General features: G+C 42.0%; 1 protein-coding gene across 7 annotated transcripts in view; it reads left to right on the top strand.

Moving 5' to 3' along the window:
- add3a (adducin 3 (gamma) a) overlaps positions 1-25,501 on the top strand; it is a 114,942-nt gene that overhangs the window by 65,402 nt on the left and 24,039 nt on the right. For 4 of the 7 annotated variants that reach the window (XM_031289329.2, XM_036000416.1, XM_036000415.1 and 1 more), the window contains 4 exons: positions 8,422-8,666; positions 19,837-19,975; positions 21,714-21,865; positions 22,180-22,260. In XM_031289329.2, coding sequence (XP_031145189.1) covers positions 8,472-8,666; positions 19,837-19,975; positions 21,714-21,865; positions 22,180-22,260 — 567 coding nt within the window. In that variant the 5' untranslated portion in view covers positions 8,422-8,471. Of the gene's footprint in view, positions 1-8,421; positions 8,667-19,836; positions 19,976-21,713; positions 21,866-22,179; positions 22,261-25,501 lie in introns of those variants that run through there. The other 3 variants (XM_031289334.2, XM_031289332.2, XM_031289333.2) reach the window with 1 other exon arrangement.

The following is a 25,501-nucleotide window of genomic DNA, read 5'->3' as shown; positions in this document are numbered from 1 at the left end:
CATCCATGTGATGCCATTTACAGAGCCAGGAGCACCCAGCCCATGCCTGTATATATTTTTTTAGAAAAATTACTTGTTCGAATTACTAAGTTCGAAAAATGTCAAAATTATTGTCAGTTTTTAGTATTATGGTTGCCAGCTGTGGTTTTAAACTATATTTAGTTCACATGATTGCAGTGTGTTACAGGTTCAACTGCCTCCTTTGTCAAGCTGTCAATATAAACTCATAGAGTCCCTCTCATTTTAACTGATGGCTCAGAGCGACTGAGAGACATACTACACATACCTAACACTAACAATCATCCAGCATGTGGGGCATTTATCTTGACTAACTCATTCTTTAACCAATGTTATTTGCATTCACTGATTTAATAAAAAAAATGCAGGATTTTGTGTAAAGTTTCATTTTGGCAGGTTTTCAACTTCAGTGCAGGTCGTCAGATGGGTTTGGCTTGGCATCTGTTACCACGGTGTTGTTTTTTCTTTTTCTTCCAGGAGCCTAAACAAAAACATGTTGTCATCATCTATCAGGCTGTCAACGTGTACTACACCTCTTTATTACCTAAAAGCTCTCGGGCCATAAACCTTTGGCATCAACTACTCACATAAATTAGAAGTTACGTTTAATGACAGAATGTTGCCAAAGTGAGATAATGACATACCTTTACAAAAGAGTTCAAAGTAAAAAAAATGATCTCACTAAGAGAGACACACACCAGCACTGTTTCACACTAAGCCAGGAAAGAGAGTACCTATATCCTGGATAGTGTAGACATTCAGATGTGATTAAATTAAAGTTAAAGTCCCTGTAGTTGACTTTTCAACGCTATGCATCACACCTGTGTGTACAATCTCTCTTTTCAGTATTAAATCTAAAATAATCGGTGTCACGTAGTATGTGTAAGAGATCAACTTGTAAGTTTACTTAGCAGTCGGGGTGAAGCATAATACTGTGAAAATCTAACAGCGTCATGCATGACTTGGCTGACAGGTGGTTGACATCTTGCTGGCTGCCTGGATCATTTGTTTTTCTTCTTCTGCATGTATGACGTGAATTGTGTTTCTCTGGTGGGTCAGTCCTCAGCAGCTCAGCTTCTTCTTCACCGGGTGGGTTCAGATTGTGGTCTCTGTTTGGCAGTTGTAGAGCTTTACTTAATTTCCTGCTTTGGTGGATCAACAGGTAGAAAAACTTCACCATCATGAGGTGTACTCAAAGTACACTTTTTTTGTACTTTACTTTATTGTTTGTAAGAATCAATTCACAGTAACAAATATCACAGAAAAATGAACGCCAAGCTTATAATGGAGTTTTTTGCTCTGGGCGAGACACTGAATCACACACAGCTGTGATGTGGCTCAGCCTGATTTCTGACTGATTTTGGTGTTTCAGGTCACCACGGAGCCAGATAACATTGGTTCTGAGGGGTGAAATTGGCTATAAATGCCATGCAGTTTGGGCTGCAGCAGGTTGTGTGGCTGTAGTTACACTGTTGCCAGCTGGACTCATAAACATTGACCTTCAGTACAGTCGCCTGAGGTGTAGCAGAGTGTGTGAATGAGGGACAGAGTGAGAGAGAGAGGATTGTGGAATGTGGGAGATGGACCAGAAAGTGAATGGATCAAAGAAGAAAAAGAGAGGCAAGAAAAAAAAAAGATGACTAGACAGAGAGAGAGGGAGAGAGAGAGAGAGAGAGAGCAGGCGAGGGAGGAGGAGGAGGTGTGATTAGTGTGTGTGTGAGTCTGAGCTCTGATTGGTCTAGTATGTGTGTTTGCCTGAATGTGTGTGTGTGTGTGTGTGTGTGTGTGCTTCTAGCCAGTGGGCGGAGGATTATGCCTGCGTCACGTGGCCCCTTTAGCTTCTTTTCACATAAACACACATTCTCATTCGCAGAGGGCACACAGACACTCACTCACACACACACACACACACACACACACACATATCCGCTCATAGACACACTCACAGCTGTTGATACTTCTCTCTCTGATGAACGCTCGTGGGGGGTGTCAGCGGTGTAGATTTGGTTGGTGGTTGGCTTGGGGGCATTTTCCCTGTTTTGGTGTGTGGGTGTCGCCCTCAAAATCGCGGTCTGTGTTTTGGGAGAATCTGCGGTCTTCTGATAACAACGTTGGTGTGAAGGCTTTTCTGTCGATGAGCTTTTTGTGGGGTCGTATGTGTTTAGTATGGGGAGGGCGGTGGCATCTCGGTGTCTCGGCACTTATCGGGGCTGGTTTGTCTCTTAGGAGCCGCTCAGGCGTCCGAGCGGCTCGCCGGGTCTGGATCGGGCGTGGTGTGTTCGTCAGGTCGATGTATGGCAGCGCGCGGCGCCACCCCCTCCTGTTGCGCGCGCTTCAGTCAATACGCTACTCTCGGTCCGCGGCTCTCTCGGGAGCCGCAAGTGTGAACGATATATCAGTGACATAGTTTGGAGCGGTGTCTAGTGTGATTGGGCGCACAGGGCCCGCTACGCGCGGGTGATCCTTGTGCGAGCAGCACCGAGAGAAGGAGAAAGAAAGAAAAAAGAGGAAGAATACACCGAACAAATAGAAAGGGGCAAATATGGGGAGGGGACGTGGGCTGGGGAGTGTGCGCGGGGCGGGTGCACACCGAAGGGGGGGGCCGGGTAAAAACCCAGCGGTCCAGGCAGGAAAAGCAGGTACAAGCTGGTGGGGGGGGGGCGGGCCACACTCCAAAGCATGACTCCGCTCCCATCCCAAAACAAGGTAGGTGGTAAAGCCGATACGGCACACACACCACACACCACACACACACACCACACACACCCACACCAACACACAACACACACACACCACACCGTCACAGAAACGGCAGAAAAGACACCAGAGAGACGGCAAAGCTCTAAGGATACAACTGAGTAAACAAGATACCTGACATTTTCCACCACACAAACACCGTTACACACGGGTCTAAATAAATCAAAGTGAATACCGAAAAAAAAAAATAGAGGATTATATAGAAAATATTTATTATATATATATCTAAAAATAATATATATATTAAAAAAAAATACGTTTTTGTTGTGTGTTGCAATCGGCACAATAAGGTTGCACAAGAAACCAACACCCCAAACTACAACCAGCCGCAGCCATACCAAAGCAGTGACTGCTGACCTGCTGTTGGGCTCAGAAGAAGAGTTTTCTCTGTCTCATAGTAAAGCCGCTGGAGGATCTGTAAGCTGCAGTGCATTTGGCCTACACGTACACCCACCTCCAGTTTCACTGCTGGATCTGTCATGCAGGCATGTTTAGACACACCTACTCCTAAGTGTGTGTATGTGTGTGTTGCCTCATGCGTGTGTTTGCTCATTGTGCCATGTACACTGTGTGTGGATATAAATAGCCAACGTACAGATTCTTTCCTGGTATTGTTGCCGTTGGGGTCGTAACACAACCCAAAAGGCTGTTTGTCTATTTTTAGTGGTGGCGGCTCGTAGAGACTCAAGCAGCCATGCTTTGAAGCTTCCTACCAGGCAAGATAAAGATGAGGTGTGTGTGTGAGTGGATGGGTGTGTGGTGTTGTTGGTGGCCGTCTTATCCAGTGTGTTTGCTGCCTGTAATATTAATCATTATTATTGTGACTATGCTGTATCTTTTCTACTAAGCTTGCCTTTGGCAGGTATGTTGTGCAGAGTTTTAAATAAAAGGTGAAGAGAGCGATAAAGAGAGAGAGAGAGAGAGAGAGAGAGAGATATGTAGCAAACCAGAGAGATAGGACCAGACAGAGAGATGGAGCCACAGATACATGGGTCAGACGTAGGTTTCCAGATTAGCTGGCTGTCATCAGATGAAGATTGTTTGTGGTCTGGCCACTGGCTCTGCTCCAGCTCCAAATGTCAGAGGTCTACTGAGGCATTATGGGTGAGCACTCTGTGTTAGAGATACACAGTGAGTTCCCATGATAGACATGAGGGAAGGAACCAATTACAGCAAATCAAAAAAGTGTTTTTTTGGGATTTGAGTGCAGTCATGCATCAGTATGACTTTTCTGAGGTTTTACGACAAGACAGATACGTTTTGAAGATATTCAAAATTTGATGTATGAGCTGCAACCATTAGCTGATTAGTAGATTGGCAGAAATGAAATTGGCAACTGTTTTAATAATACAATTATCATTTTAGTCAATTTTTAATAAAAACTTTGTTGATTTCAGCTACTCAAATGGGAAGATTTTTGCTTTAGAATTTTGGATCAGCCTTTTTTGCTATTTATTTAACCAAATTATCAATTGATTCATTGAGAAAATAATCACAAGAATGATGGATAATGAAAATAATTGTATATTGCAGCCCTAGTAGAATGTAGTTTTCATCTAAATTCGTATAATTGATTAATTGTGCATTCCAGCTCAACCTGCAGAGTGATAATGCCTATTGTTAAGGTTAAGGCCGGGCTACATAGAGGTTACGTGTCCACACCATTCATCAAATAACTCCCAGTAACCAAAAACATATAGATGAGAAAGTTTACAAGAACTTGTCAACTGATAAAGACGGCTTACTGTATGTCTGCAGAGCTGTGAGAGGGAGGGAAGGGGGGGGTCACTGATGGTCACGGGGTGAGAGGTTGCGGTCACCTTGCCTCAGGCAGCGGTCGTAGTCTAGCGCCCTTCGGTAATACAGCCTGCCTCGTCTGTCTGCCACAGATTAATGGAGCCTGAATCAATTACAATACAGCACTGTCCTCCAATGCCATATCTTTAAAGGGCAATTGTGTCTCGAATTTCCAGTCGGTCACTGAACTCAATCTAAACTTCTGGCATTGTTGTGAAACTTCAATGTGTCTCATTCGAGAAGTGTTTAAACCAATGACAAAAGAGAATCTGCCGTGAAGCATGACATTTAAATTATAAACATTGATGCTATAATGTGAGGATCAGATTTCATTCTCACTCAGATTAATTGTGCACATCACACAACCACCACCGCTGCTCCCCCCATCACCCTCCCAAACCGTCGATCTCTCTGGATGTGACCAGACCGAGAGGGTTCGGGACGGGGACAATGATCTATTGAGAGAGGCAGAGGGAGGGAGGGAGGGTGGAAGCTCATGCTGGGGACTGCTGGAGTTGTGTGTCTTGTGACAGAGCAGGGATGGGATAGTGTACTGGTGTATGTGTGTGAGTAAAAGGAGGCGAGAGGCAGGGTTTAGAGAGCTTGGAGGGGGGGTGTTAACTTTATTTTGGTGAGGCTACAGCTGTTGCATTTGGCCGCGCAGAATTCCACGTATTCAGCAAATTTCAGGCATGAGCTTTTCCTGTCCATCACAACTTCTCAGATGTGTTTCTGAGAAGTTGTGGCTGGTTATATACACTACATTTCATTAACTTTTAGGTACCAGCTTTGAATAAGTGCAACAGTAGAATAAGTACAAGAAGTAAAGCAATTCAAAGCTGAGACTGTAAAAACAGTAGAGTGACGAATTGATGACGTACAAACATTGCACAACAGTAAATAATTCCTCAGGTTTTTCTTCTTATAATTACCTATTATGCCTACTACCATCATCAACCCATCAGTTTGCCGTTTTATCCTTGCCTGTCCTGTGCACTCAGTAAGCAGAACAGTGCAGGCGAGCAGGAGGATGAATTCAATATCAGGTTACATAACTCTGCAGTGCCTCAGCTGCCTTCAATTAAATTCGATTTTTTTGGGCGGCTTTTATTCACTTTCATAGTATAAATCACAGCTTTAGTAGTAGGATCAGGTAGTGAGTGAGAGGCTTCCTGTATTCCTATGGATTCTCTGGTTTAAAGATAACAGATATTTAGACAAGACATGTCATTTTAAAGGCATAGGCTTCTTTCTTTTTCCTGCTATTTTGTCTAACTTTTAACTGTCACAGATCATCTGTATGGGGGGGGGGGGGGGGGCTTGCCCTTGAGCAAGACATTGAACAATTGACTGCTCAGTGTAATGGATAATTGCAATAACTGCTTTCTCATAATGGAAAGGAAGTATTGTTGCTGGCTTTCTTGCATATTAAATTGGTACGGTAGCAACACTGTAAATGTCAAGTCTTAACACAGTGTTGTTTTTTTCCATAGGAATGAGTGAAGACTTGTGGTCATGAGAGAAAACCCCACTAAAGACACGTTACGCTATAGCCTATGGATGGTAATAATTAACTGTTTAACCGTTAACCGACATTGGGAATATTGACCGATAAATACTTTCACTCAAACAGAATGTAAAAAGTAATCTAAAGAAGTTTGTTGCATGGTAAAAAAGGCTATACAATCTATTTCTTAACTGCTAGTAAAAGTGGCAATCCTTAGGGATTGATCCTGACAGTATGGACTTGTGTTAAGTGTTCATCATAGTGACAGTCTGTGGGAAGAAACTGTTCTTGTGTCTGGTTGTTTTGGCGAATAGTGTTCTGTAGCGCCTACCAGAGGGGAGAAGCTGAAATTAGAGTTTCTCTGCCGACTCATAAGTTACGTTAGGCTAACTGACTTTTTAGCTAGCTAGCAAACAATGAACTGTTTAGTTAAGGAATAGCTACAGGCTAAAGGTATTATCTTTAAAACTGTAAAGCTATACCTGTACGACTGGTACAAGTCTGCAGATGTCCGTGGACACGGAACAAATGTTCGAGCCTCCCGGACAGGTAAGCAGGGACTCGTTGTCGTAACTGTTAATGATCGATTGACATCGGTCAGAAAAAACAAATATAAATTAGCATCCCCATTACACGTTCATTTACTTTGAAGGATTTTCTTAAACTCATAGTTTGTTTGGTTTGAGTACAACTCTTCTATACACTGAGTTGTGTGTCACTCCACTAATCTCAACCATCTTTTTAAGTGGCATTTGGCTTGACTAAGTAGCTTAACGGCATGTGCAGACCAAATCACCTCTCCAACTCCCCTGTTTCCCATCATACAGAGTTAAGAGAAAGGCTAAAAGGGGAGAACGAGTCACTTCTGGCAGAGTGACCCCTACATTTTGATCCTCCTGCTGTCAGATGACCACTGGGCTTTTGAAGACTCAAAGCAGCGGGGGTTCCTCTCTACTCTTTGTTGCTCTCTCTCTCATTCCTTTTGCTCTTCAAACCAAGATACCATCTGTTAAATCTCTCATAAGCCCCGCCTTTCCCTAATACGCCACCAGTTTATCATTCACTACGGCAACAGCAGCCTTGTTGTAAGGTATCCTGGAAAATATGTTTTTTTTGTCTACTCCTGTGAATTCATCTTTGTATTTCACCAAGGAGGTTATGCTTTCTTATTTTAAGTGTTAGTTTACAGGATATCAAAAAAGATTGGTGGAAAGTCTAGTGGAACTATCCTGTAAATGAAACGTTGTTGATATAGACTAGGCCACTGTCAAACTGTCTTCACTTGGTCTTCTGTTAAGTTTTAAAGGAATTTGTCTAGGATAGATGGGGATTTTCGTGTTCCCTTGTTTGTGCTTTATTGTCAGATTTCCTCTAAAATGTGTCTTGCATCACAAAGTCAACTCTTTCACACAACAAACATTGCAATACTTCATTTTCAAATGTATTTCCTTTTGCATTTATTGGCTATGTCCCTTGGCATGACAACAAAGCATTGATAGTTTAATTGTTGCTTTTATTGTAACAAATTCCTGTATCCTGCGTAAATGCTTGTTGTCATGCCAGCTGACCTCAGAATGAACAGTGGGAGCAAACCACCTCACCATTCAAGGCCTGGAAGTTCAAACAAAACTGCTCCTGTCCTCCTCATGTGCAATTATGGGTAGTGTGTCAGAGTGACCTCACTAATGCCTAGTGCAGTCGTGACACGATGTCTGTATTGAACAAAACGCTGCTGTCAGGACGGTGTGGGAGCTTGTTATTTGCATCAAAGAGCAACACCTCTCTTAGGTCCACCAATAACAGGGCCGTCCTTTTCCTGTTTGACGAACACATGCCACAACTCTGTCATCTGCTGATGATATGTTGTTTGTCAGCAAATTGGATTGGCATATGCCAGATGTTTTCCATTAGTTTTGAAAGTAATATATTACTTTTTGCTATTGAGTAACTACTTATGACAGAAAGTTACTCTTGTTAAAAGTGACAACAATCACTTAACTCAATCATTGGATATTATAAACATGAGCAGTGTGTGAAAGTGACAGCTTTGTTGTTTGTGTGGTAGTTGTTCAGGTAGGAATAATGCCGCATACAAATTAAATTGATAAAAAGAGACATTATGAAACATTTTTGCCTTCTACAAGCAAATCTGTATTGTATCCTAATGACTTTGCATACTACATTGTCTTAAGTGCTTTAGTTTGAATCCTGGTACATTCTGTTCTGTTTCTACTAAACTCCCTTTTTATGTGCTGTGAAATACTACATGCTATTCCCACTTGCCTTTCAAATGACGTGATTTGTGTTCTAACGTTTCCACTTCTCTCTTCTCTTCTACTTAGGTGAGAGTCAGAGCGGCGGCCGTAAAGCAAGCAAGTCAGGTGAAGCAGGCATGAGCGCGGACAGCCATCAAGGGGTGGTGACCACCCCTCCCCCGCCCAGTGGAGGGACTAAGGAGCGCTACTTCGACCGGATCAACGTCAACGATCCGGAGTACATCAGGACCAGGAACATGTCCCCAGACCTCCGGCAGGACTTCAATGTTCTGGAGCAGAAGAAACGTGTCACACAGATCTTACAGAGCCCCGTAAGTCAGTTAACTAAGTTTCAATATGAGGGTAATGCATGCAATTGCTTACTGCGGTGACATCGTCTAGAGGAGAACAACAATTGACAGTTGGTAACCTGCTAAAAAGGTTGGTGAAGAGGACAGTATAATGGTGTCTGCTAAAGCCACTGTTTACATTTGATGCCTCACAAAGCAAAAGGGGGAAAAAGATGTGAGTGGGTCTTGTATGCTGCTTGAGATGCATTTTTAAGAGATAAGATAAGATAAAATAGACTATTAATCCCACACTGGGGAAATTCCTGTGCTACAGCAGCTCAAAAGAAAAATATGTACACACATCAGAATAACACAAATACACATAAAGTAGACATAGGAGAAAAAATATACATAAAGTATAGGAAATGGAAAATAGAATAGAATTAGTTATAATAATAATAATAGTACTACACAGATACAGAACCGTGCCACATAACTTAAACCAGTGGGAAAGGTGCTTTCTTATTTGTTTGCAGAGAGTCCTGAAAGGTTGATGGGTTCTAGATTCCTTAAGTAAACTGTCAACTCTAAAGTCCCTGTATCTGTTAGCGTGAGAGTAAATGTGTTAGTCGGTCTATATTTGTTGGCCCTGCGATAGACTGCTGAACTGTCCAGGGTGGCCCCCACCTGTTCCTCAATGTATGGGGAACCCTAACCCTAACCTCCCATGAGCCTGAACAAAACAGGAGCAGCAAAGGAGGGAAAACTACCTATATGTTGTCTATTTTTTGCCAAAGAATAGGGCGGTTGAGTTCACTGAAGACCCAATGCAGAACTTCAAGCAAATAACTTTTCACCTCACCCTACTTTGGGTCGTCAGTTCCCATTTTCTGTTTCCGTCAGTTATTATTCCCCAATCAAGTGATTTCTAAAGAAGTTACAGCATCACATGTGCTTGTATTGATGTTGTGACACTGGCCACACAATCACAGCAGTCAGCGGCCTGCTAAAACCCTAATATAACCACCAGCTACCACACCCTCACTCAGGCTTACTTTCGGGCTCTCATGTTGGATCAGGTTTTGCTGAGGTAAACAACTCTGGGCACAGGGCATATTTTAGCCGACACGCATCATGTTGTGGTTTGATTTTCTTTCACTGGATGTGTGGATTCTTGAAAATTACTGTTGCTGTAGTAGCCAAAATGAAGTGCTGGAGGTAGATTTCAGCCCCTTTGGGACCACACATACTAATTATTTAGGCACTGCTGTAAAGGCAAAGTATTGGAGCATCTTTGCTATAGGTTTTCAGTTAGCTGTAACCTCTGCAAAGATCAGAATGCAGTGCAAAGATTGTGATTTTAACAGGCTTAGTTACAAAACCTACAGCAACACTTGAACACATTAATTAAATATTTGCCATGCATCGTGAATCAGTTTGTTTCCTTTTCAAATCCTTAAAGCTTTAGTGCGTAACTTTTTGATAATAATGAACGTCCGTTGCATTCAAACCATTGCCAAATGAGTTGATACAAATCTAATTAAGTCAGAAACTCAACACCTAATATAGCCAAGCTCAGTGTTGTCCTATCTTGCTGTTTGTATTGGGCCCTTTGACCAGTTGTGTCATCTTGTGTGAAGATTTTACAACAAGCCCCTGCCTTTTAGTTCAGCCTGCACAGTATTAGGAATATTTACTCTGCACTATTGACTCAAGGCTGGTCTCTGACTGAAGGGCTCCTCACTGTTAACAATGGGATATTACATTTGGAGAGACAAGGTGTGCGTGTCTCTATGCATTTGTACTTTGAAGTGACACATACACTTTAAAGGTTTTAGAGTCAGCGGGGGCATATTTATGGTAAAGTTAAATAGGTAAAGGATCAGGTTAGATGTCACATAGGCAGTGGATGTCATGAATTAATGCCCCTCACAAGTACAGTAACACAAGCCTGGAAGTGTTTGGTGGATATTGAGTAGTGGCTGCCGTGGTTTGGCCCGTTTCCTTTAAAGCTTTAAATATGATCCGCATTATGCACATGCCCAGTGTGGTTTTCTTGGCACGTTGTGTTTCGTGCCAGATGTCTGGGAGGGTAGGAGCATGGTGCTGCTGATGCAGTTTTCCACTTGATACTCTGTGTATGTCTGTGTCACATTGTCTGTGTACGTGATTGAGTACCACAAGTGCAGTTAGGGGTGAGCAAATGAGTGAGTACATTAAAGTGCCCTGCTCTAAGCAGTCGGCCGGGCAGGGCACTGTTGGGTCGTCATTGAGCTTGCCTGTGGCCGACCATCACTGGTGTTTTTTGCCGTGTGTCTGGCACAGCTGGCTCCAGTCTGCCCTTATCAGCAGCGATTCAGCATGTTGAATTAATGGTAGAGGCAGTTAGTCGGAGAGAGCTGTCTGACCACAGCCTGACGACACCAAGCAAACCAGTGCCATGCAGCTGCAGTGATCTATCAAACATGTTCTCCATTTATAATAGGAACATATGTATTTTACGCCTCTGTGGAACTTTTAATTAGATTACTGGCTTGTGTGTTTTGTTTGTCAGTATGTGAGGTTTTTGTTTGAGAACACAGGCTTGTGGAAATGGGTTTCCTCAGGAGGGTGGCTGGCGTCTCCCTTAGAGATAGGGTGAGAAGCTCAGTCATCCGTGAGGAACTCGGAGTAGAGCCGCTGTTCCTTTGCGTCGAAAGGAGCCAGTTGAGGTGGTTTGGGCATCTGGTAAGGATGCCCCCTGGGCGCCTCCCTAGGGAGGTGTTCCAGGCACGTCCAACTGGGAAGAGGCCTTGGAGATTATAGCTCCAACCTGGCCTGGGAACGCCTCGGGATCGCCCAGTCGGAGCTGGTTAATGTGGCTCGGGAAAGGGAAGTTTGGGGTCTCCTGCTGGAGCTGCTGCCCCCGCGACCTGACCCTGGATAAGCGGACGAAGATGGATGGATGGAACACAGGCTTGTTATTTCCCCCAAGGCAGGAGCTGAAAACACATCAACTGACCATGGGCTCTAGTCTTTGTAGTGTGTTCAGATGCCCCTTTTAAGCCATGCTCTAGTTCTTGTTAATCTTCATGGTGTAAACTCAGGGTGTATATGAAAGTAAATTACAATATATTAAATTGAAGTGAGGTTTAAATGAAGACAACACTCTAAAAATGTATTTTAGCTGCTAAAATCACGTGACAATGTGTAATGTGAAAGACATTAATTTAATAATCAACCCACAGACAATTATCTCTGGAGCTCTACGGAGCGTGTGTGTATCAGCTCTTTGTTTAGGTATTATGGTCTGAAACTTTACTTACTTTACTGTTTTGGTTCATCAACCTTGGTTCCAGTCGCAGCAGGCACCAGTTTTCTGTTATAAACCGACTGCTTAGCACCAAACGGCAGACAGACACAGTTAGTGACTAGCTGGTAAACACAGTGGAGCATTTAGCAGCTAAAGAGCCAGATATTTCCCTCAGGGGCTGGTGAATATTGGACTTATGATGTTCAGTATCTGCTGGATGTGTAAGTAGGCAACTGTTTTTACACAACAACAAGAAAATAATACTCCTATAAGTATATTTTTTAATGCTGTTCTTCTTCGGTTTTGTACCATTTTATGTTGAATACCTTTTGTTTTTTTACAAGCTATTTGTTATCACCAGTTATAACTGTTATTTGATCGGCTTGGACGTCATATGGGTTCCCATTGCCATTATCTACCACTACATCACACTGTGTGTATGTCTGCAATTGTGTTACACTTGCGGTCATGCAGTGTTATGTATATTATTCCCGCTTAATGTGGATTTGAACGTGAGCCAACCAGCTCTCAGTCAGCAGTAACTGTTGGCCGCAGAGGGTTTTTCAGCCCTTACATCAGGACAGCTGGCTTCTCAGCGCTGGTTTACTCATATTCAACAACAACAATAACAAGTGTGTGTCACCAGCTTGACATGGACACGTGTGTGTGTGTGTGTGTGTGTGTGTGTGTGTGTGTGTGTGTGTGTGTGTGTGTGTGTGTGTGTGTGCGCACACTCTCTCTCTCTCTCTCCTATCATCTCCATTTCTGTCTCCATCTTTCTCAGTCTGTTGCTCTCTCATGTTCAGCTACAACAACAACAAGAATGTCAACAGCTGGGAGTCCACACATGGCGCCTCTCTCTCTCTCTCTCTCTCTCTCTCTCTCTCTCTCTCTCTCTCTCTCTCTCTCTCTCTCTCTCTCTCTCTCTCTCTCTCTCTCTCTCTCTTTGTTTTGATTCCAGTGTTATGGGGCCTAGTGGCGGCTCCAGATTACATGTTTGTAGCGCTCAGATGGCAGGTTGTATTTAAAGTCGGGCCAATAATAGACCAGGCGTGACTGAATCAACTCAGCTGACTTCATCCTCCCGCCTCATTCATGCAGCAGTGTTTACCTTTAGAAGTCAAAGGCTACAGCTAAACCTTGAACCCTTTCGGTCCCTGTTTGTCCCACCAGGCTCCAAGGATGAAAGGGATGGAGGGAAGGTAAAACACGCACGTGTAAATTGAAAACCCATGAAACGTATACATATTCTGCACAGTCCCCTTGATACATTTATGGAAGTAACACATGAATATTGATCACATTTTCAACCTGAGAGCTGATAGTGTTTGCATCTCTTCTATTGACATTAGAGCAACACAATCCTTAATATTTTGGATGCAGTTAATGACACGTAAAACACTTAAAGACGGACATTTCTAAATTTGTAAGAATACATTTATAATGTAGTTTCCTTAAGATAGACAGTGGAACGTTATTTTCTGGTTCATGTGTGTGTCAATCTTTAGGTAATATTACTTGATTTATTTGGTTATTTAAAGTCACATGAGGAAGGAAGAGAGAAGGGGAAGCAAAGGTTTTTTTCAGGCTTTTGGTGGTAATGTTGGTTAACATAAAGGGTTTTGTATGACATGCAAGGATTGAAATTTGCCTTGAGGTGGTTTGTGAGGCACATTGAGGTGGTTTTTTGTTGCATTTATGGATCCAAATTTTGGCTGCAAATCCTACTCTCATGGTGTCATAGTTGGTGAATCATGATATGAATTTGTTTATGTTCAGTTCTGCGGTTAAGCCAAGGTCTGTGTTGGGAACTAGGTTGCTGTGACTCTACTCTATTTGCGACCCAAAATGTCAAAAGGTTAAAAACCCCTTAGGGGCTTGAAATTAAATCAGATACAATTGAATTTGAGTTGTACTTCCACATGCTGCTTCTATTTTCTGCATCTTCCCTCATCTTGCTTTCTCCCCTGCTATTAGGTTTTCCTCTCGTCTTGTGGCACAGTTTGTACATCATCCATAGAAATTACTTACTGATGCCAAGTGGTAAATTTACTCAGCCTCATTTGCACTAGTCCTGTGGCTTTTAGAGGAAGTGCACATTTTCTTCCCCGCCCCCCCCCACTTGCCAGAAAACACAAGTGGATAATTTATGGTGCTTTGGCAGGTTCTCCTCGTGTGAGGCAAATATCACGGCTGCACTCTATTCTGTTTTCCCTTCTCTTTTTAAAGTCCTGAAGGTCTCATTTGATGGAACATTAGTGGTTGAACTCACTCCAGAGACTTCTTTAAAAAACTCCACCGCCTTTCCCCTCAGAGCCATGGCTCAGCGACTGTTTCACTTTTGGCATTTCACGACATCTCATGGGTGCTGAACTTAGCAAAACCTCCAGCAGTGGGGCAGTGCCCTCAGGATGACAGGGCAACATACTGAAATGTTACTAAGTCCACTTTAGCTCATGTGCAAACTCAAAAGGATAGACCAAAAATCAGAAGAATATCTTGGGTGCAAGAGTAGGCTTTCCACTAGCTTCCCCATCTGGCAACTGAAATCAACATCTTTTATTCAAAATCCGTGACAGTTATGTTTTAGTCACACGTGTTTGTTTTTTTGTTGTTGCTAAAACTGGTGCATGCATCTAGTTGACACTAGGAATGCACTGATTAAATATGCCGGATGGGTAATTGTGCTGATACTGACCTGATTAAGCGGATCAGCTATCGTCCATGACGTGACCAATCCACATTAAAGGTGCTTATAAAACTAACTTTCTGTCATATTTGCTGAAACTGACCCTATGTTCAAGTAGAACTACATGAAACCGGTAATTAATTAAAAAAAAATCCGGCTCCTCTGGCACCACCTACAGCCTATAGTGTGATTTGCAAAAATCCACAGCTCCCTGTTCAGATGCACCAATCAGGGCCAGCGGGGGTGTCTAACTGTGTGTCAATCACTGCTCATGCACACGCATTCATTCTCCCTTGTGGGGGGAGGGGCTTAGGAGACTGTTTTGGGCTTTAGCACAAAGGGGGGAGGGACTGAGAAGTTGTTGATGTTCAATTTTTTTGGCTAAGTCCTGGATCTTCCCAGTCCTACCTACAGCACCTTTAAATACAGTTTCCTTGTTTCCGCTGTCAGTTACATTAATTCAGTCACGACCAGCCTCTGACTCAGTTTTTAGTGCCACAGCAATTCCTGGCCTCATGTTGCCATACATAAAAAGGATTTCAATAAGTTCCATGGAGTGAAGGAGTGTTAGACAAATTCTAAATTTGGGTTTGGGTTGGGTAGCACTGGTATGGAAATGGTACTCTCTATTGGCTAATATCTTGATTCGAGGTAATCAGAATTTGTTTTGGGAGAGAAACAGTTGGATCGACGCATCTCTGTCTGCAACTCATGTATTGACACACTTTATGTAGATGAATCCACACACGTACTACAGTGTCATCTTCATTCATTGATACACTTTATTGACACTTTTAAGAATGTGAGTTGTGTAAATGATCCCCGTTGATCCCAATTTCCCTTAATTTCTGTCGAGGTGAACAAGTATTTCCTAAGTAAAAGGGCAGAGAGTTTATGCAGATTAGGGAGCCATTGCAGCTGAAGTTTGGGACCAATTTTACTGACACACTCTGAGGTTAGATGGGGGGAAATCAATAGCATTGGCAAGCTCGCAGATGGCACTCTCTCTTACTTCGTAACACTGTCACGCTGGTGGTTTAAAAGAACAGCATTGTGCTGACATAACTGGGGAGGTTGTGGCTAAAATTACAGGCCTCAACTGGTGTGCGTTTGTGCCTAAAAGCTTTAAGTTAATGTGTGTGTATGTGTGTTTGCCTTTTATCTATCTCTGCATGTATTTTTCTATATGTATGTATGTATATAGAGTCTTTTCATGGCAAGTATGTCCGAAAGGTTTCATTTTGACTCTGTTGAGGTTCTCCTTTACTTTGGTTTATTCGCCCAGTTGACAATAATGCAATCTGAGCTTGGTAGCCATCACTGAGAAACCTGAAAAATGCAGGTCACTATGTTCTTCCAGATGAACTGTGATGCAGGTTTGTAGGAGTGAGAACATAATCCTAACCTGCTATGGGAAATGACCTCAAAACACAGTGTTCACAGGTATAAGAAAACAAAAGTGGACATATGATGTTCTTAGTCGAGGCTGTGGATGACTGTTGTTCAATTCTTGGTTTGCTGTGTACCTAAACATACAACAGACTTAAAAAAAATAAATCTTTAGGTTTATCTGCTGTATTGAGTCAAACCGTTCAGTTTCATTTCACATAAGGGCACAGGTGTGTGAGGTAATGCTGAAACCATCACTTTATTTTATCAGTGCACAAGCACAGACATGCAGGATCGGCCTTGCTCCAACAAAGTCATAAAACCCTCCTGCCTTCCTTTCCCACAGGATGACGTACAACTGTTTAAGTGTCACCTGTATCTGCAACAATAACTGACATGACAGACAAAAGGAAAGGTCTCTGTAAGTCATATGACACAAGCTCTTCCTGTAGTAAGAATTCGAAGAAAAGTTTGTATTGTCCCCTGGAGAAGGTGACTCAGATGATTGAAAATATGCGTGGGAAAATGTCTTTTTGTTCACCAAATAGTAAAGTTTAAGAAAGTAGGCTACTCTTTCCAGGAAGCATCTGCCCTTGATGTAATATCCTTCAGCACGGCATGTCATCCAGACTCATCCAGTCCTGTGGAAGCAACTAAGAGACTATTTCTTAGCAAAAAATGATAAACTCTAACCTTTAGAACAGAGAAGGTTGAAATATTTCCATGTCAGACATTTTTGTTACTTTATGTAAGTGGCCATGTTTTACTACTTTTTCCACTCTCGCTTTGACTTGGCAATCAAAGTGCTGGCCAAGCTCCGTCTGCATGTCAACTTAATTCTCTCAACACCACTGCAGTTCCTTTTTGAGATTTTGGAGCAGGCACAGAAACCTTTCCTCATTTCTCTGATTGGATCACATTTTTTCCACCATCTTGCTTAGCCTGGTTGCCTGTCATTGATTTTAATCAGGTAGATGATGTATACATGTGCTATATTTCACCCCAGAGGCAAATGTGCTGTAACTGCAATGATGTAATGTCATTTTGAAGGTCCATCTGATTTCCTGTCTTTGGGTTGAAGTGGGAGTGTTCAGTCACGCCACAGCTGCTAAAAAACACACTTGATGTGTGATGTTGTTTTTCTGCTGCAGATGTTTGCAGGGTTTTGCCGAAATATTAATGATACGATCCACTTTAGGCCCCAGGATTAATCTGTTCAGATGGTGGAGGTCAAATCCCTGCTGTCATAATCTTCTTGGGAACACAAACTGTAGAGCAGATGACTGCTAGTGTGTGTGTGTGTGTGTGTGTGTGTGTGTGTGTGTGTGTGTGTGTGTGTGTGTGTGTGTGTGTGTGTGTGTGTGTGCGTGTGTCTGTGTGTCTGTGTGTCTGTGTGTCTGTGTGTGGTTATGCTCATGTGCTTTTGATATCTTTCATTCAAAAACACTGCAAATCTGTTGTGTTGAAAGATTGTCTGAAATAAGGTTTTTAGCTTTTTTTAGCTAATTAGATTTTTTTCAAATTTAGCAGCTACATAGCCAGAATATTACCCTCAGGAGTTGGTGGAAACCAAACCAGAGCAAGGAGAGAAAATATTGGACATTCATCAGGTGGCCAGAAACACAACTCCAAATGTGAATATTGGTTTTGATCTGCTGGATGTGTTGTCAGCTAACAAGTTTAAACTTAAACGGTGTTGGTATGTCAGTGTTGTGTTTACAGCTTGTGCCAAAAAATCTATTAATACAAGTTTGATTGTATCTGCTGATGGGATTTTCATTCATGCTAGTTGCCATTTTGTAAGAGCAACCCGTTTCAAGTTAGCAATAATCTTCCAGCACAGACCAAAAACAAAAACCTTTCTAGTCAAGTCAGGAACACAGGAATCTGCCTGAGGGTCAAGAGTCTCTGCTCTGGCTGGTAAAAAGTCTTTGTAGCACTGCGGCTTCAATGTTAAAGTGATGGCACAACACTCTTTGAAACAGAAATGCCCAGAACAACAACAACAACTGAAAAAAAAAAAAAAAAAAACCTGACCCACCACTGTCAGACATCCGCAACAGGCCGGTTTCCACAGCAACCTTGCCACTAGGGACTGAGGAATGTCTGGCTAGGGTTCAGAATCAGCGGTGCTCCGGGACTGTATGTGTCCTGACACAGGGGGTTGCTCCACTTTTAACAAAACACCCCCACATGGGCATAAAACCAAAGGCCTCAACTCAATTCGCATAACAGAGACAAGGGGAAGTTAAGTGTCAAAGATGTTTTGTGCACAGCTCGATTGGGAATGTGTTGACTGTTGCATAAGCAATGAGATGAAATAAAGGCATGAATAGTGGATGTTGCCCTGCAATAGGAGTCATCGCATGGAAATAGTTTTATGACCTATTTTCACTCTCAGGCTATGCTGATTTTGCCACAGATTCCCATCACTGGTTTTGAATTTCCACCAGGAAGTTAAAGTGGACTCAGAGTCTGATGACAAATATAATCCTTAAAGGTGCTGTAGGTAGGATTGTGAAGATCCAGGACTTAGCCAAAATATTTGAACATCAACAACTTCTCAGTCCCTCCCCCCTTTCTGCTAAAGCCCAAAACGGTCTCCTAAGCCCCTCCCCCCACAATAGAGAATGAATGTGTGTGCATGAGCAGTGATTGACACGCAGTTAGACACCCCCCCCCGGCCATGATTGGTGCATCTGAACAGGGAGCGGTGGATTTTTGCAAATCACACTAAAGGCTGTAGGTGGTGCCAGAGGAGCCTGCTTTTTTTTTTAATTACCTGCGTCATGTAGTTCTACTGGAACATAGGGTCAGTTTCAGCAAATATGACAGAAAGTTAGTTTTGTAAGTCTTGCAGGTGATACACACTACACACTGGGATTTTGATGAATTAGTTCATAAAGATTTAAATACTATTAATTTAAACTGGTATAAGGATGGTTGACCAGTTTCGTGATGATTTGCTTTGAAGAAGAGTTAAAGCATAAAGTCATATAGTGCTTTAAATGACGCAACGCAGCCAACTGTGTGTGTATCTGGTCTTGCATAGGAGCATGTTACTATATACTGTATTGTGTCTGTGGATTCAACAGATGACTGTAGTCTGGACATGAGGATTAGTCACACACACACACACACACACACACACACACACACACACACTCTCTCTCTCCAAGTCAAGCAGCCAATCGTAATGCAGGCTGCGACCTAGCCGGACAGCCAATCCTGACTCAGCTTGTTGGGAAAGCCAACCTATCCTGATCCAGCTTCGTAGAGCGCTTTGAGGACAATTCAGATTGACACCAGAGGAGCATGTCTAATCTGTGATTAACACGTCTCCCTCTTTATTCCCTCTCTTCCTGTCTCTCTTAATGTTCCCATATCTTTTTACTCTTTCATCCCTATCTCCACTAATCCCCTGCTCTTTCTTCTCCCTCCGACTCTAATCTGTTTTACTATCATATCTCCCTGTTTTTTCATTTTTTTTAGATATCATTACAGTTCAAGAAAGTTAAAGCTCCATCTTCAAAATGAAATAAATTATCTTTTTCTTATTTCCAGTTAAAGCTGCATAATACCTGATTGAGGTGTCCAATCTTGTAACTCTCTTTCAAAGGCATACTTTTCATGTATAGCATACAAATATTGGATATTGTTAATTTTCAGGTGTGATGCTTTATAAAAAAATATCAAATGAATATTAATCCAAATAGCCTTGTTGATGTTGGAAAAATTGCTTTCCCTTCTGCATTTAAAGAAAACTGAGGGTTCAGTTTCTATAGTTTTTGACACATCACATGATTTCTTCTGAACTTTTTCTGTCTTTTCTTCTCTTCCAGGCCTTCAAGGAGGAGTTGGAGAGTCTGATCCAAGAGCAGCAGCGGAAGGGGAACAACCCCACCGGCCTGCTGGCCCTCAGACAGATCGCAGACTTCTTCATGGCCAGCTCCGTGGCTGGCTTCAACACCTCCCCCCTCAGTAAGTGCTCATAGTGCTGTGGCACTTTACCCTGGGAAACCAGACACTAACATTTAGCAGAACATGCCATCCTTGCCCAAGGTGCAACTGCTTTGCACTGCACTGCAAAACAAAACACAGCATCAATATTTGTAGAGAGGAGATCCATATCCAAACATGAGCTTTGTGTGCTTAAGGGCATAAATACCCCAAGACAACCCAACACCAGACTCCGGAAGAGCTACGCATACTTCTCTGGTTTTTTGATCTTGGAGTTCTGTCCAGGAGCCCATATGTGAAGTCTGCTTTCAATCACAGTGCTGGAATGTGCAACTAATGCAGAATTACATGTCAAAGGCAATATAGTAGTTCAGTTCAGCATTAACCCATAATCACGGAATCTTAGAAAGAAGGAAGAGCCATATGTCATTAGAATTTTGCATGGGTGCCAAACTTTGGTTCGTTCTATTGAAGTTAATGGGGCAGGCATGACAAGGCCCACTATAACCCATCATATCTGTGTTGTAATATAACAAAATAAAACACTTTACGTGATGGTGATTGATTGTGCACGTTTTGTTTTTCTTTTCATTTGTTATTGATCTCCAAACAGATCATGGGCCCTATCTTGCACCCATCATAATAGCAATGTGCCAAGGTACAAACGCGCCTGGCTTTTAAAGGGAATGGGAGATGACACTCTGATTGGTTTATTTCATGTTACACCCAAAACACACCTATGAATTAATGAAGACACTAAGTACAACCCTTTTGAACCATGCGCCTGGCGCACGGACCCTTTTTTCCGCCGTCGGACCGTGCTGGAAATAAGTATTTTACTTTAGCATGTCATCCTTTGGATTACAGTTTTATCGTCTTGATCCAGAAATAAATCAATCAATCAATCAAAAGTGGATTTGGACACGCCCTAAATGCACCTCCACCATGCGCTTCACGCCCTGTGCTTAGATCGTTAAAATAGGGCACCAAGGCTCTTTTCAGCAGCTGCATATAGCTTAACTCAAGCCCCTGTTTGGTCTAAGATAGCTGCTACATCATGATACATGACCAAACGGGGCAGGTCCGACACATAAATAATGACATTGATTAAGCTAGAGAGGCTGTAGCTAACATTTGCTATCACTCACCAACATGGCAGTTCCCTGTCTGTTTCTTTTACACCTTCACAAGGATTATTTCTTACTAACGAGATTTATCTCCAAATTAATGTAGGACGCCTCAACAGAGATATTGCTGGCTAACGTTAGCTAAACAAAGTTGGTGATTAGTGTCACCTCCTGACAAACATAGGAAACATTATCAGTAGAGCTGGCATGTTAGCCCTCCTGAATTGTATAACGTATTTTTAACAGTTTGATGGTTGGTTAGTTATTGATAATGCTCTTTTACAATCAAATACATGTAGAATGCTACAGGCTTGGCACCAATGACGTATGTGATGAGTAATGGCTCTTCCTTCTTTATAAGATTCCTTGCCCATAGTAAGGAAGTGTAAGAGGCCTTGGCAGTAAACAAAGTATAAAGGTTGGAGTTTACATCACCTCAGTGTGTTTCATGTGGAGCCAGATGTGTCAGATACATCATTAAAAAAAAGACAGATGTTGACAGTGGCCCTGTTTGGCTGTTGTTGTTGTCGTTATGAAGAGAGGATAAAAGTGTAATTTTAATACGACTAGTACTATTTTCTTTAATGCATATTATATTTTTTCCCTTTAACCCTGATAATTCCATTGTTTAGGTCTGGGGATGGTCACTCCCATCAACGACATGTATGGAATGGAATCCAGCACGATGGTGAAAGGCGAGAAGCTGACCCGCTGTAAACTGGCCAGCCTCCACAGAGTGGTGGACCTGTTCAGCTGGGCCCACTTCCCCAGCTCCTATATCACAGTAAGACGCCACACCAAGAGCATGACTGCATTCAAAAACTGAATCAATGAACTAACTAATCAATGAATTGTCCGGATTCCCATTTTACTTTGACAAATAGCAGCGTGCTAAAACAAATAAAAGACAGATTTCCTTTTGACTTGTCGCTCACTGGACTTTTGACCAGAAACAATAAGAATAGTCTATCCTTACTAAGGGCTGTTTTTTTTAAATTTATTTATTATTTTTTTTTTCAAAGTTCAACTCGGTTGCTACCAAATTTCAATCAAATTGATACCCCAGTAAAAAAGTGATTTGACTTTGTCTTGTCTTAGGCTCGAGTCAGTAAAGAGCAAGACCACATCCTCATCATCCCCAGAGGACTGTCATTCTCTGAGGCGTCTGCGTCAAACCTGGTAAGAGACATGAGAAGCCGTGGACCCTTCCCAATGTTATTTAGTTTTATATATATATATATATATATATATATATATATATATATATATACTAAAATTGCAAAAAGAGGTGACGTAATTTCACCTTACTGGATAAAAATATAATCTTTTAATTTTATTTTCAGATGATTGTCAGTTAAACGAAAAACAGACATTTTCATTTTAGTGTTTGTGTAACTTCGCAATTGAAACACAAAGAAATAAGAAACCCACAGCAAAGACACTATTTAGGAATTGATTTTAAAGTTTAACTTTGACTTTAGCAATCCCTTGGTTAGAGTGAAACAAATAACATTGTGACCTTGTCTGTGTATGTTTGCCAACAGTGCTCTGATTATTAAGGTTTTGGCCTTCATTGGACAGGGCTAATGCTTTTCCACTTAACTTAATCAGACATTTACTTCCTTTAATTTGCTTCCTGGAAGTGTATGAAGGGGAAAATAGTAGATAAACCTAATTTCATTGTGGTCTTCACATCACCACAAAGGACTTGCCTCTCTCTCTCTCTCTCTCTCTCTCTCTCTCTCTCTGTTGCTTTCACAACAAGTTAGCTAATATTGGGGTTTGTCTGCACACAGCACAGCGTGTGAATGCTGTGTCAATAGATGTGCAATAATGTGTGCCTGCCTTACATTTTAACTCCCTCTAATTCAGTTTCTATTTCCATCTGTTTGTCTGTGTCTCCTCTTGCTCTCGGCTCATTGTATCAGGCACAAATAATTTGTTTTTCTCAGTGTTAAAAATAAGATGTGGCACCCTGATTTGTGGTATTAATAACAGAATGTATGCCATGAATAGTTTTGTAGACATACTTAATAACCTGAATAAATGAATGAGGTACAGTATACTTGGCATGACCAGCCAGCCAGAGGATCGTTTAGATTTGATGCACAAATAGTACTTAAGTACTAAATTTTTCTCTGGAAAATACTGTATTTGTCAACTCCAACTTATAAGATTTGTGAATAAGATAGATAGATAAGATAGGTGTTTCCATATTTAAAACACTAATTGTGCTTTAAAGTATATATTTTGTATTTTGGTTTAATCCATAAAAACTTGCCCCATAGTAGTACAGTCATGAAATGCCTTTCATATTTCTGGTGGATGTGGTTTGTTTGATATTCAGACAGGAATATTTATGTGCGTATAGCAAACAAAGCCACATAACTCCCCCACAATTTGCTTTTTATGTTTTGTGACATTACCAAAGTTTGCATAAAAGTATTTTTCTCTTGTCTGTTCTCTCTGCTTTGTGTACTTCTCTCCTACTTTATCTTCAACACCTGTGCAAATATATACACACACCTGTGTAATGTGGCTGCAGGTGTGGGTTGACAACTGGATGTAGGAGCAATACTGCTGACAGGCAGATTCCACTGTTTGACCTGCAGGAGCGGTTGGCAGGCATGGAATCTGAGCTGAAATTAAGTTCCAGCTGATCCAAAGAGAGTGAAGGCAAGGCAAGCCAAGGCAGCTTTTTTTGTATAGCACATTTCAGCAACAGGGCAATTCGAAGTGCTTTACATAAAACATTAAAGAGAAGTTAAAAACAATAAAAAAATATAAAAGCAGATGAAATATGAGATTTTAGGACGCTAGTATGCGACAGCGTGTAATCCCTCGCTCTATATACGTAATCCACCCGCAATCCTTGCCGTTCCCAAAACGGGCCGGTCCCACTGGTCTTACTTTTTAATTGTCTTTATATGCTTACATAGATTGTCATACAGTTCCAATTTTCAACAATGTAACTTCAGTATAAGAACAATTGAAGAAGACTGAATTCACCAGCATTTTTATGGTCATTGAGACAGATTTGTTTTATTCTTTATGCCTCTCCAAGTCTGTTTTTTTTTTTTAACTAATCGGGAGGTTGGTCTTGCTTTGTTTCCTATATCGTATATTTGATCGTATATCAAATAAAGCAAAAATTGCCCAGTATACCAATGCAGTTTTCACTTAACTGTGAAATGTTTTGGTGTTGTAGTGACTGAAGGAATGACTCACCTTGTGCCACTGGGAAAAGTCTAACTACTTAAAACACTGTCCAGGTTTAATAGCTCATAATGACAATTTTTGCTAACAGCTACTAATTGTACAAACCATAGAAGACAGGGGTGAAAGGCAAAATCATTGAGTATTTTTAGTGCGTCTGGACCACATCCATCCTTTCTATTCAATTCAATTTTATTTTTAGTATCAAACCATAACAAGAGTTATCTCAAGACACTTTACAGATAGAGTAGGTCTAGACCACACTATAATTTACAAAGACCCAACAATTCCAGTAATTCCCCCAAGAGCAAGCATTCAGTGCGACAGTGGCGAGGAAAAACTCCCTTTTAGGCAGAAACCTCAAGTGGTGAGGAAAACTTCCTTTTAGGGAGAAACCTCGGACAGACCCAGGCTCTTGGTAGGCGGTGTCTGATGGTGTCGGTTGGGGGTATGAAAAACAGTGGCAATTATCGTCACAATCAAGATAATGGAACTATGACTACAAATAGTAGTTGTAGTAGTTCATGGCGTAGCAGGGCGCTGCAGTGCGTAGCAGGACATAGCAGGGCACTGCAGGGCGTAGCGGGACATAGCGGGACATAGCGGGATGTAGCAGGGCACTGAAGGGTGTATCAGAGCATAGCAGGGCGCGGAGCAGGACCACGGCGACAGCTGCAACCATGATTCAGGTGCCACCCTAATCCAAGGAAACCTACGGCACGAAAAAACATTAGGACTCCGTGGAATAAGTTTCTGTGGTTGTCTGTATGAGTGCGATGACCACAACATTGCAGCTGTTGGGAGACGTAACGAAATGATGTTGTCTGGCACCATCAGATTGTTTGTGTTTTGACAGCAGTCTGTCGCTGCTGTGTTTCTCTCTAACCTCCTCCCCTTCTTCTTCTTCTTCTTCTTCACTTTCAGCCTGTTTTGATCCAGGGATCTCTATAGTTACGTGGTTGAGTTCAAGTGTTTAGAGAGCAAACAGGTTGATTAAGTGGAAGTCATCCAAAATAAAGAGTTTGGGAGGTCATGCTGGGGTGAGCTGGGTGGAGGCTGTAGCGTCAGAGAAAGGCTGGAGTTTAGTTTCCATCTGCCTCTCCCTCTCAATCTGTCTGCTGGAGCTCTGAGGTGAAGGCGGGGTCATTTGAGTTTTTGGTTCGTCCATTACATTCATCTTTTAAACTAAACAGTTTGGTGTCAG

Source organism: Sander lucioperca, chromosome 4, assembly GCF_008315115.2.
Source record: "Sander lucioperca isolate FBNREF2018 chromosome 4, SLUC_FBN_1.2, whole genome shotgun sequence".
In the NCBI taxonomy this organism is placed as follows: domain Eukaryota; kingdom Metazoa; phylum Chordata; class Actinopteri; order Perciformes; family Percidae; genus Sander; species Sander lucioperca.
Note: the sequence above shows the minus strand (reverse complement) of the source record. Positions and strands in the feature narration are given on the sequence as shown.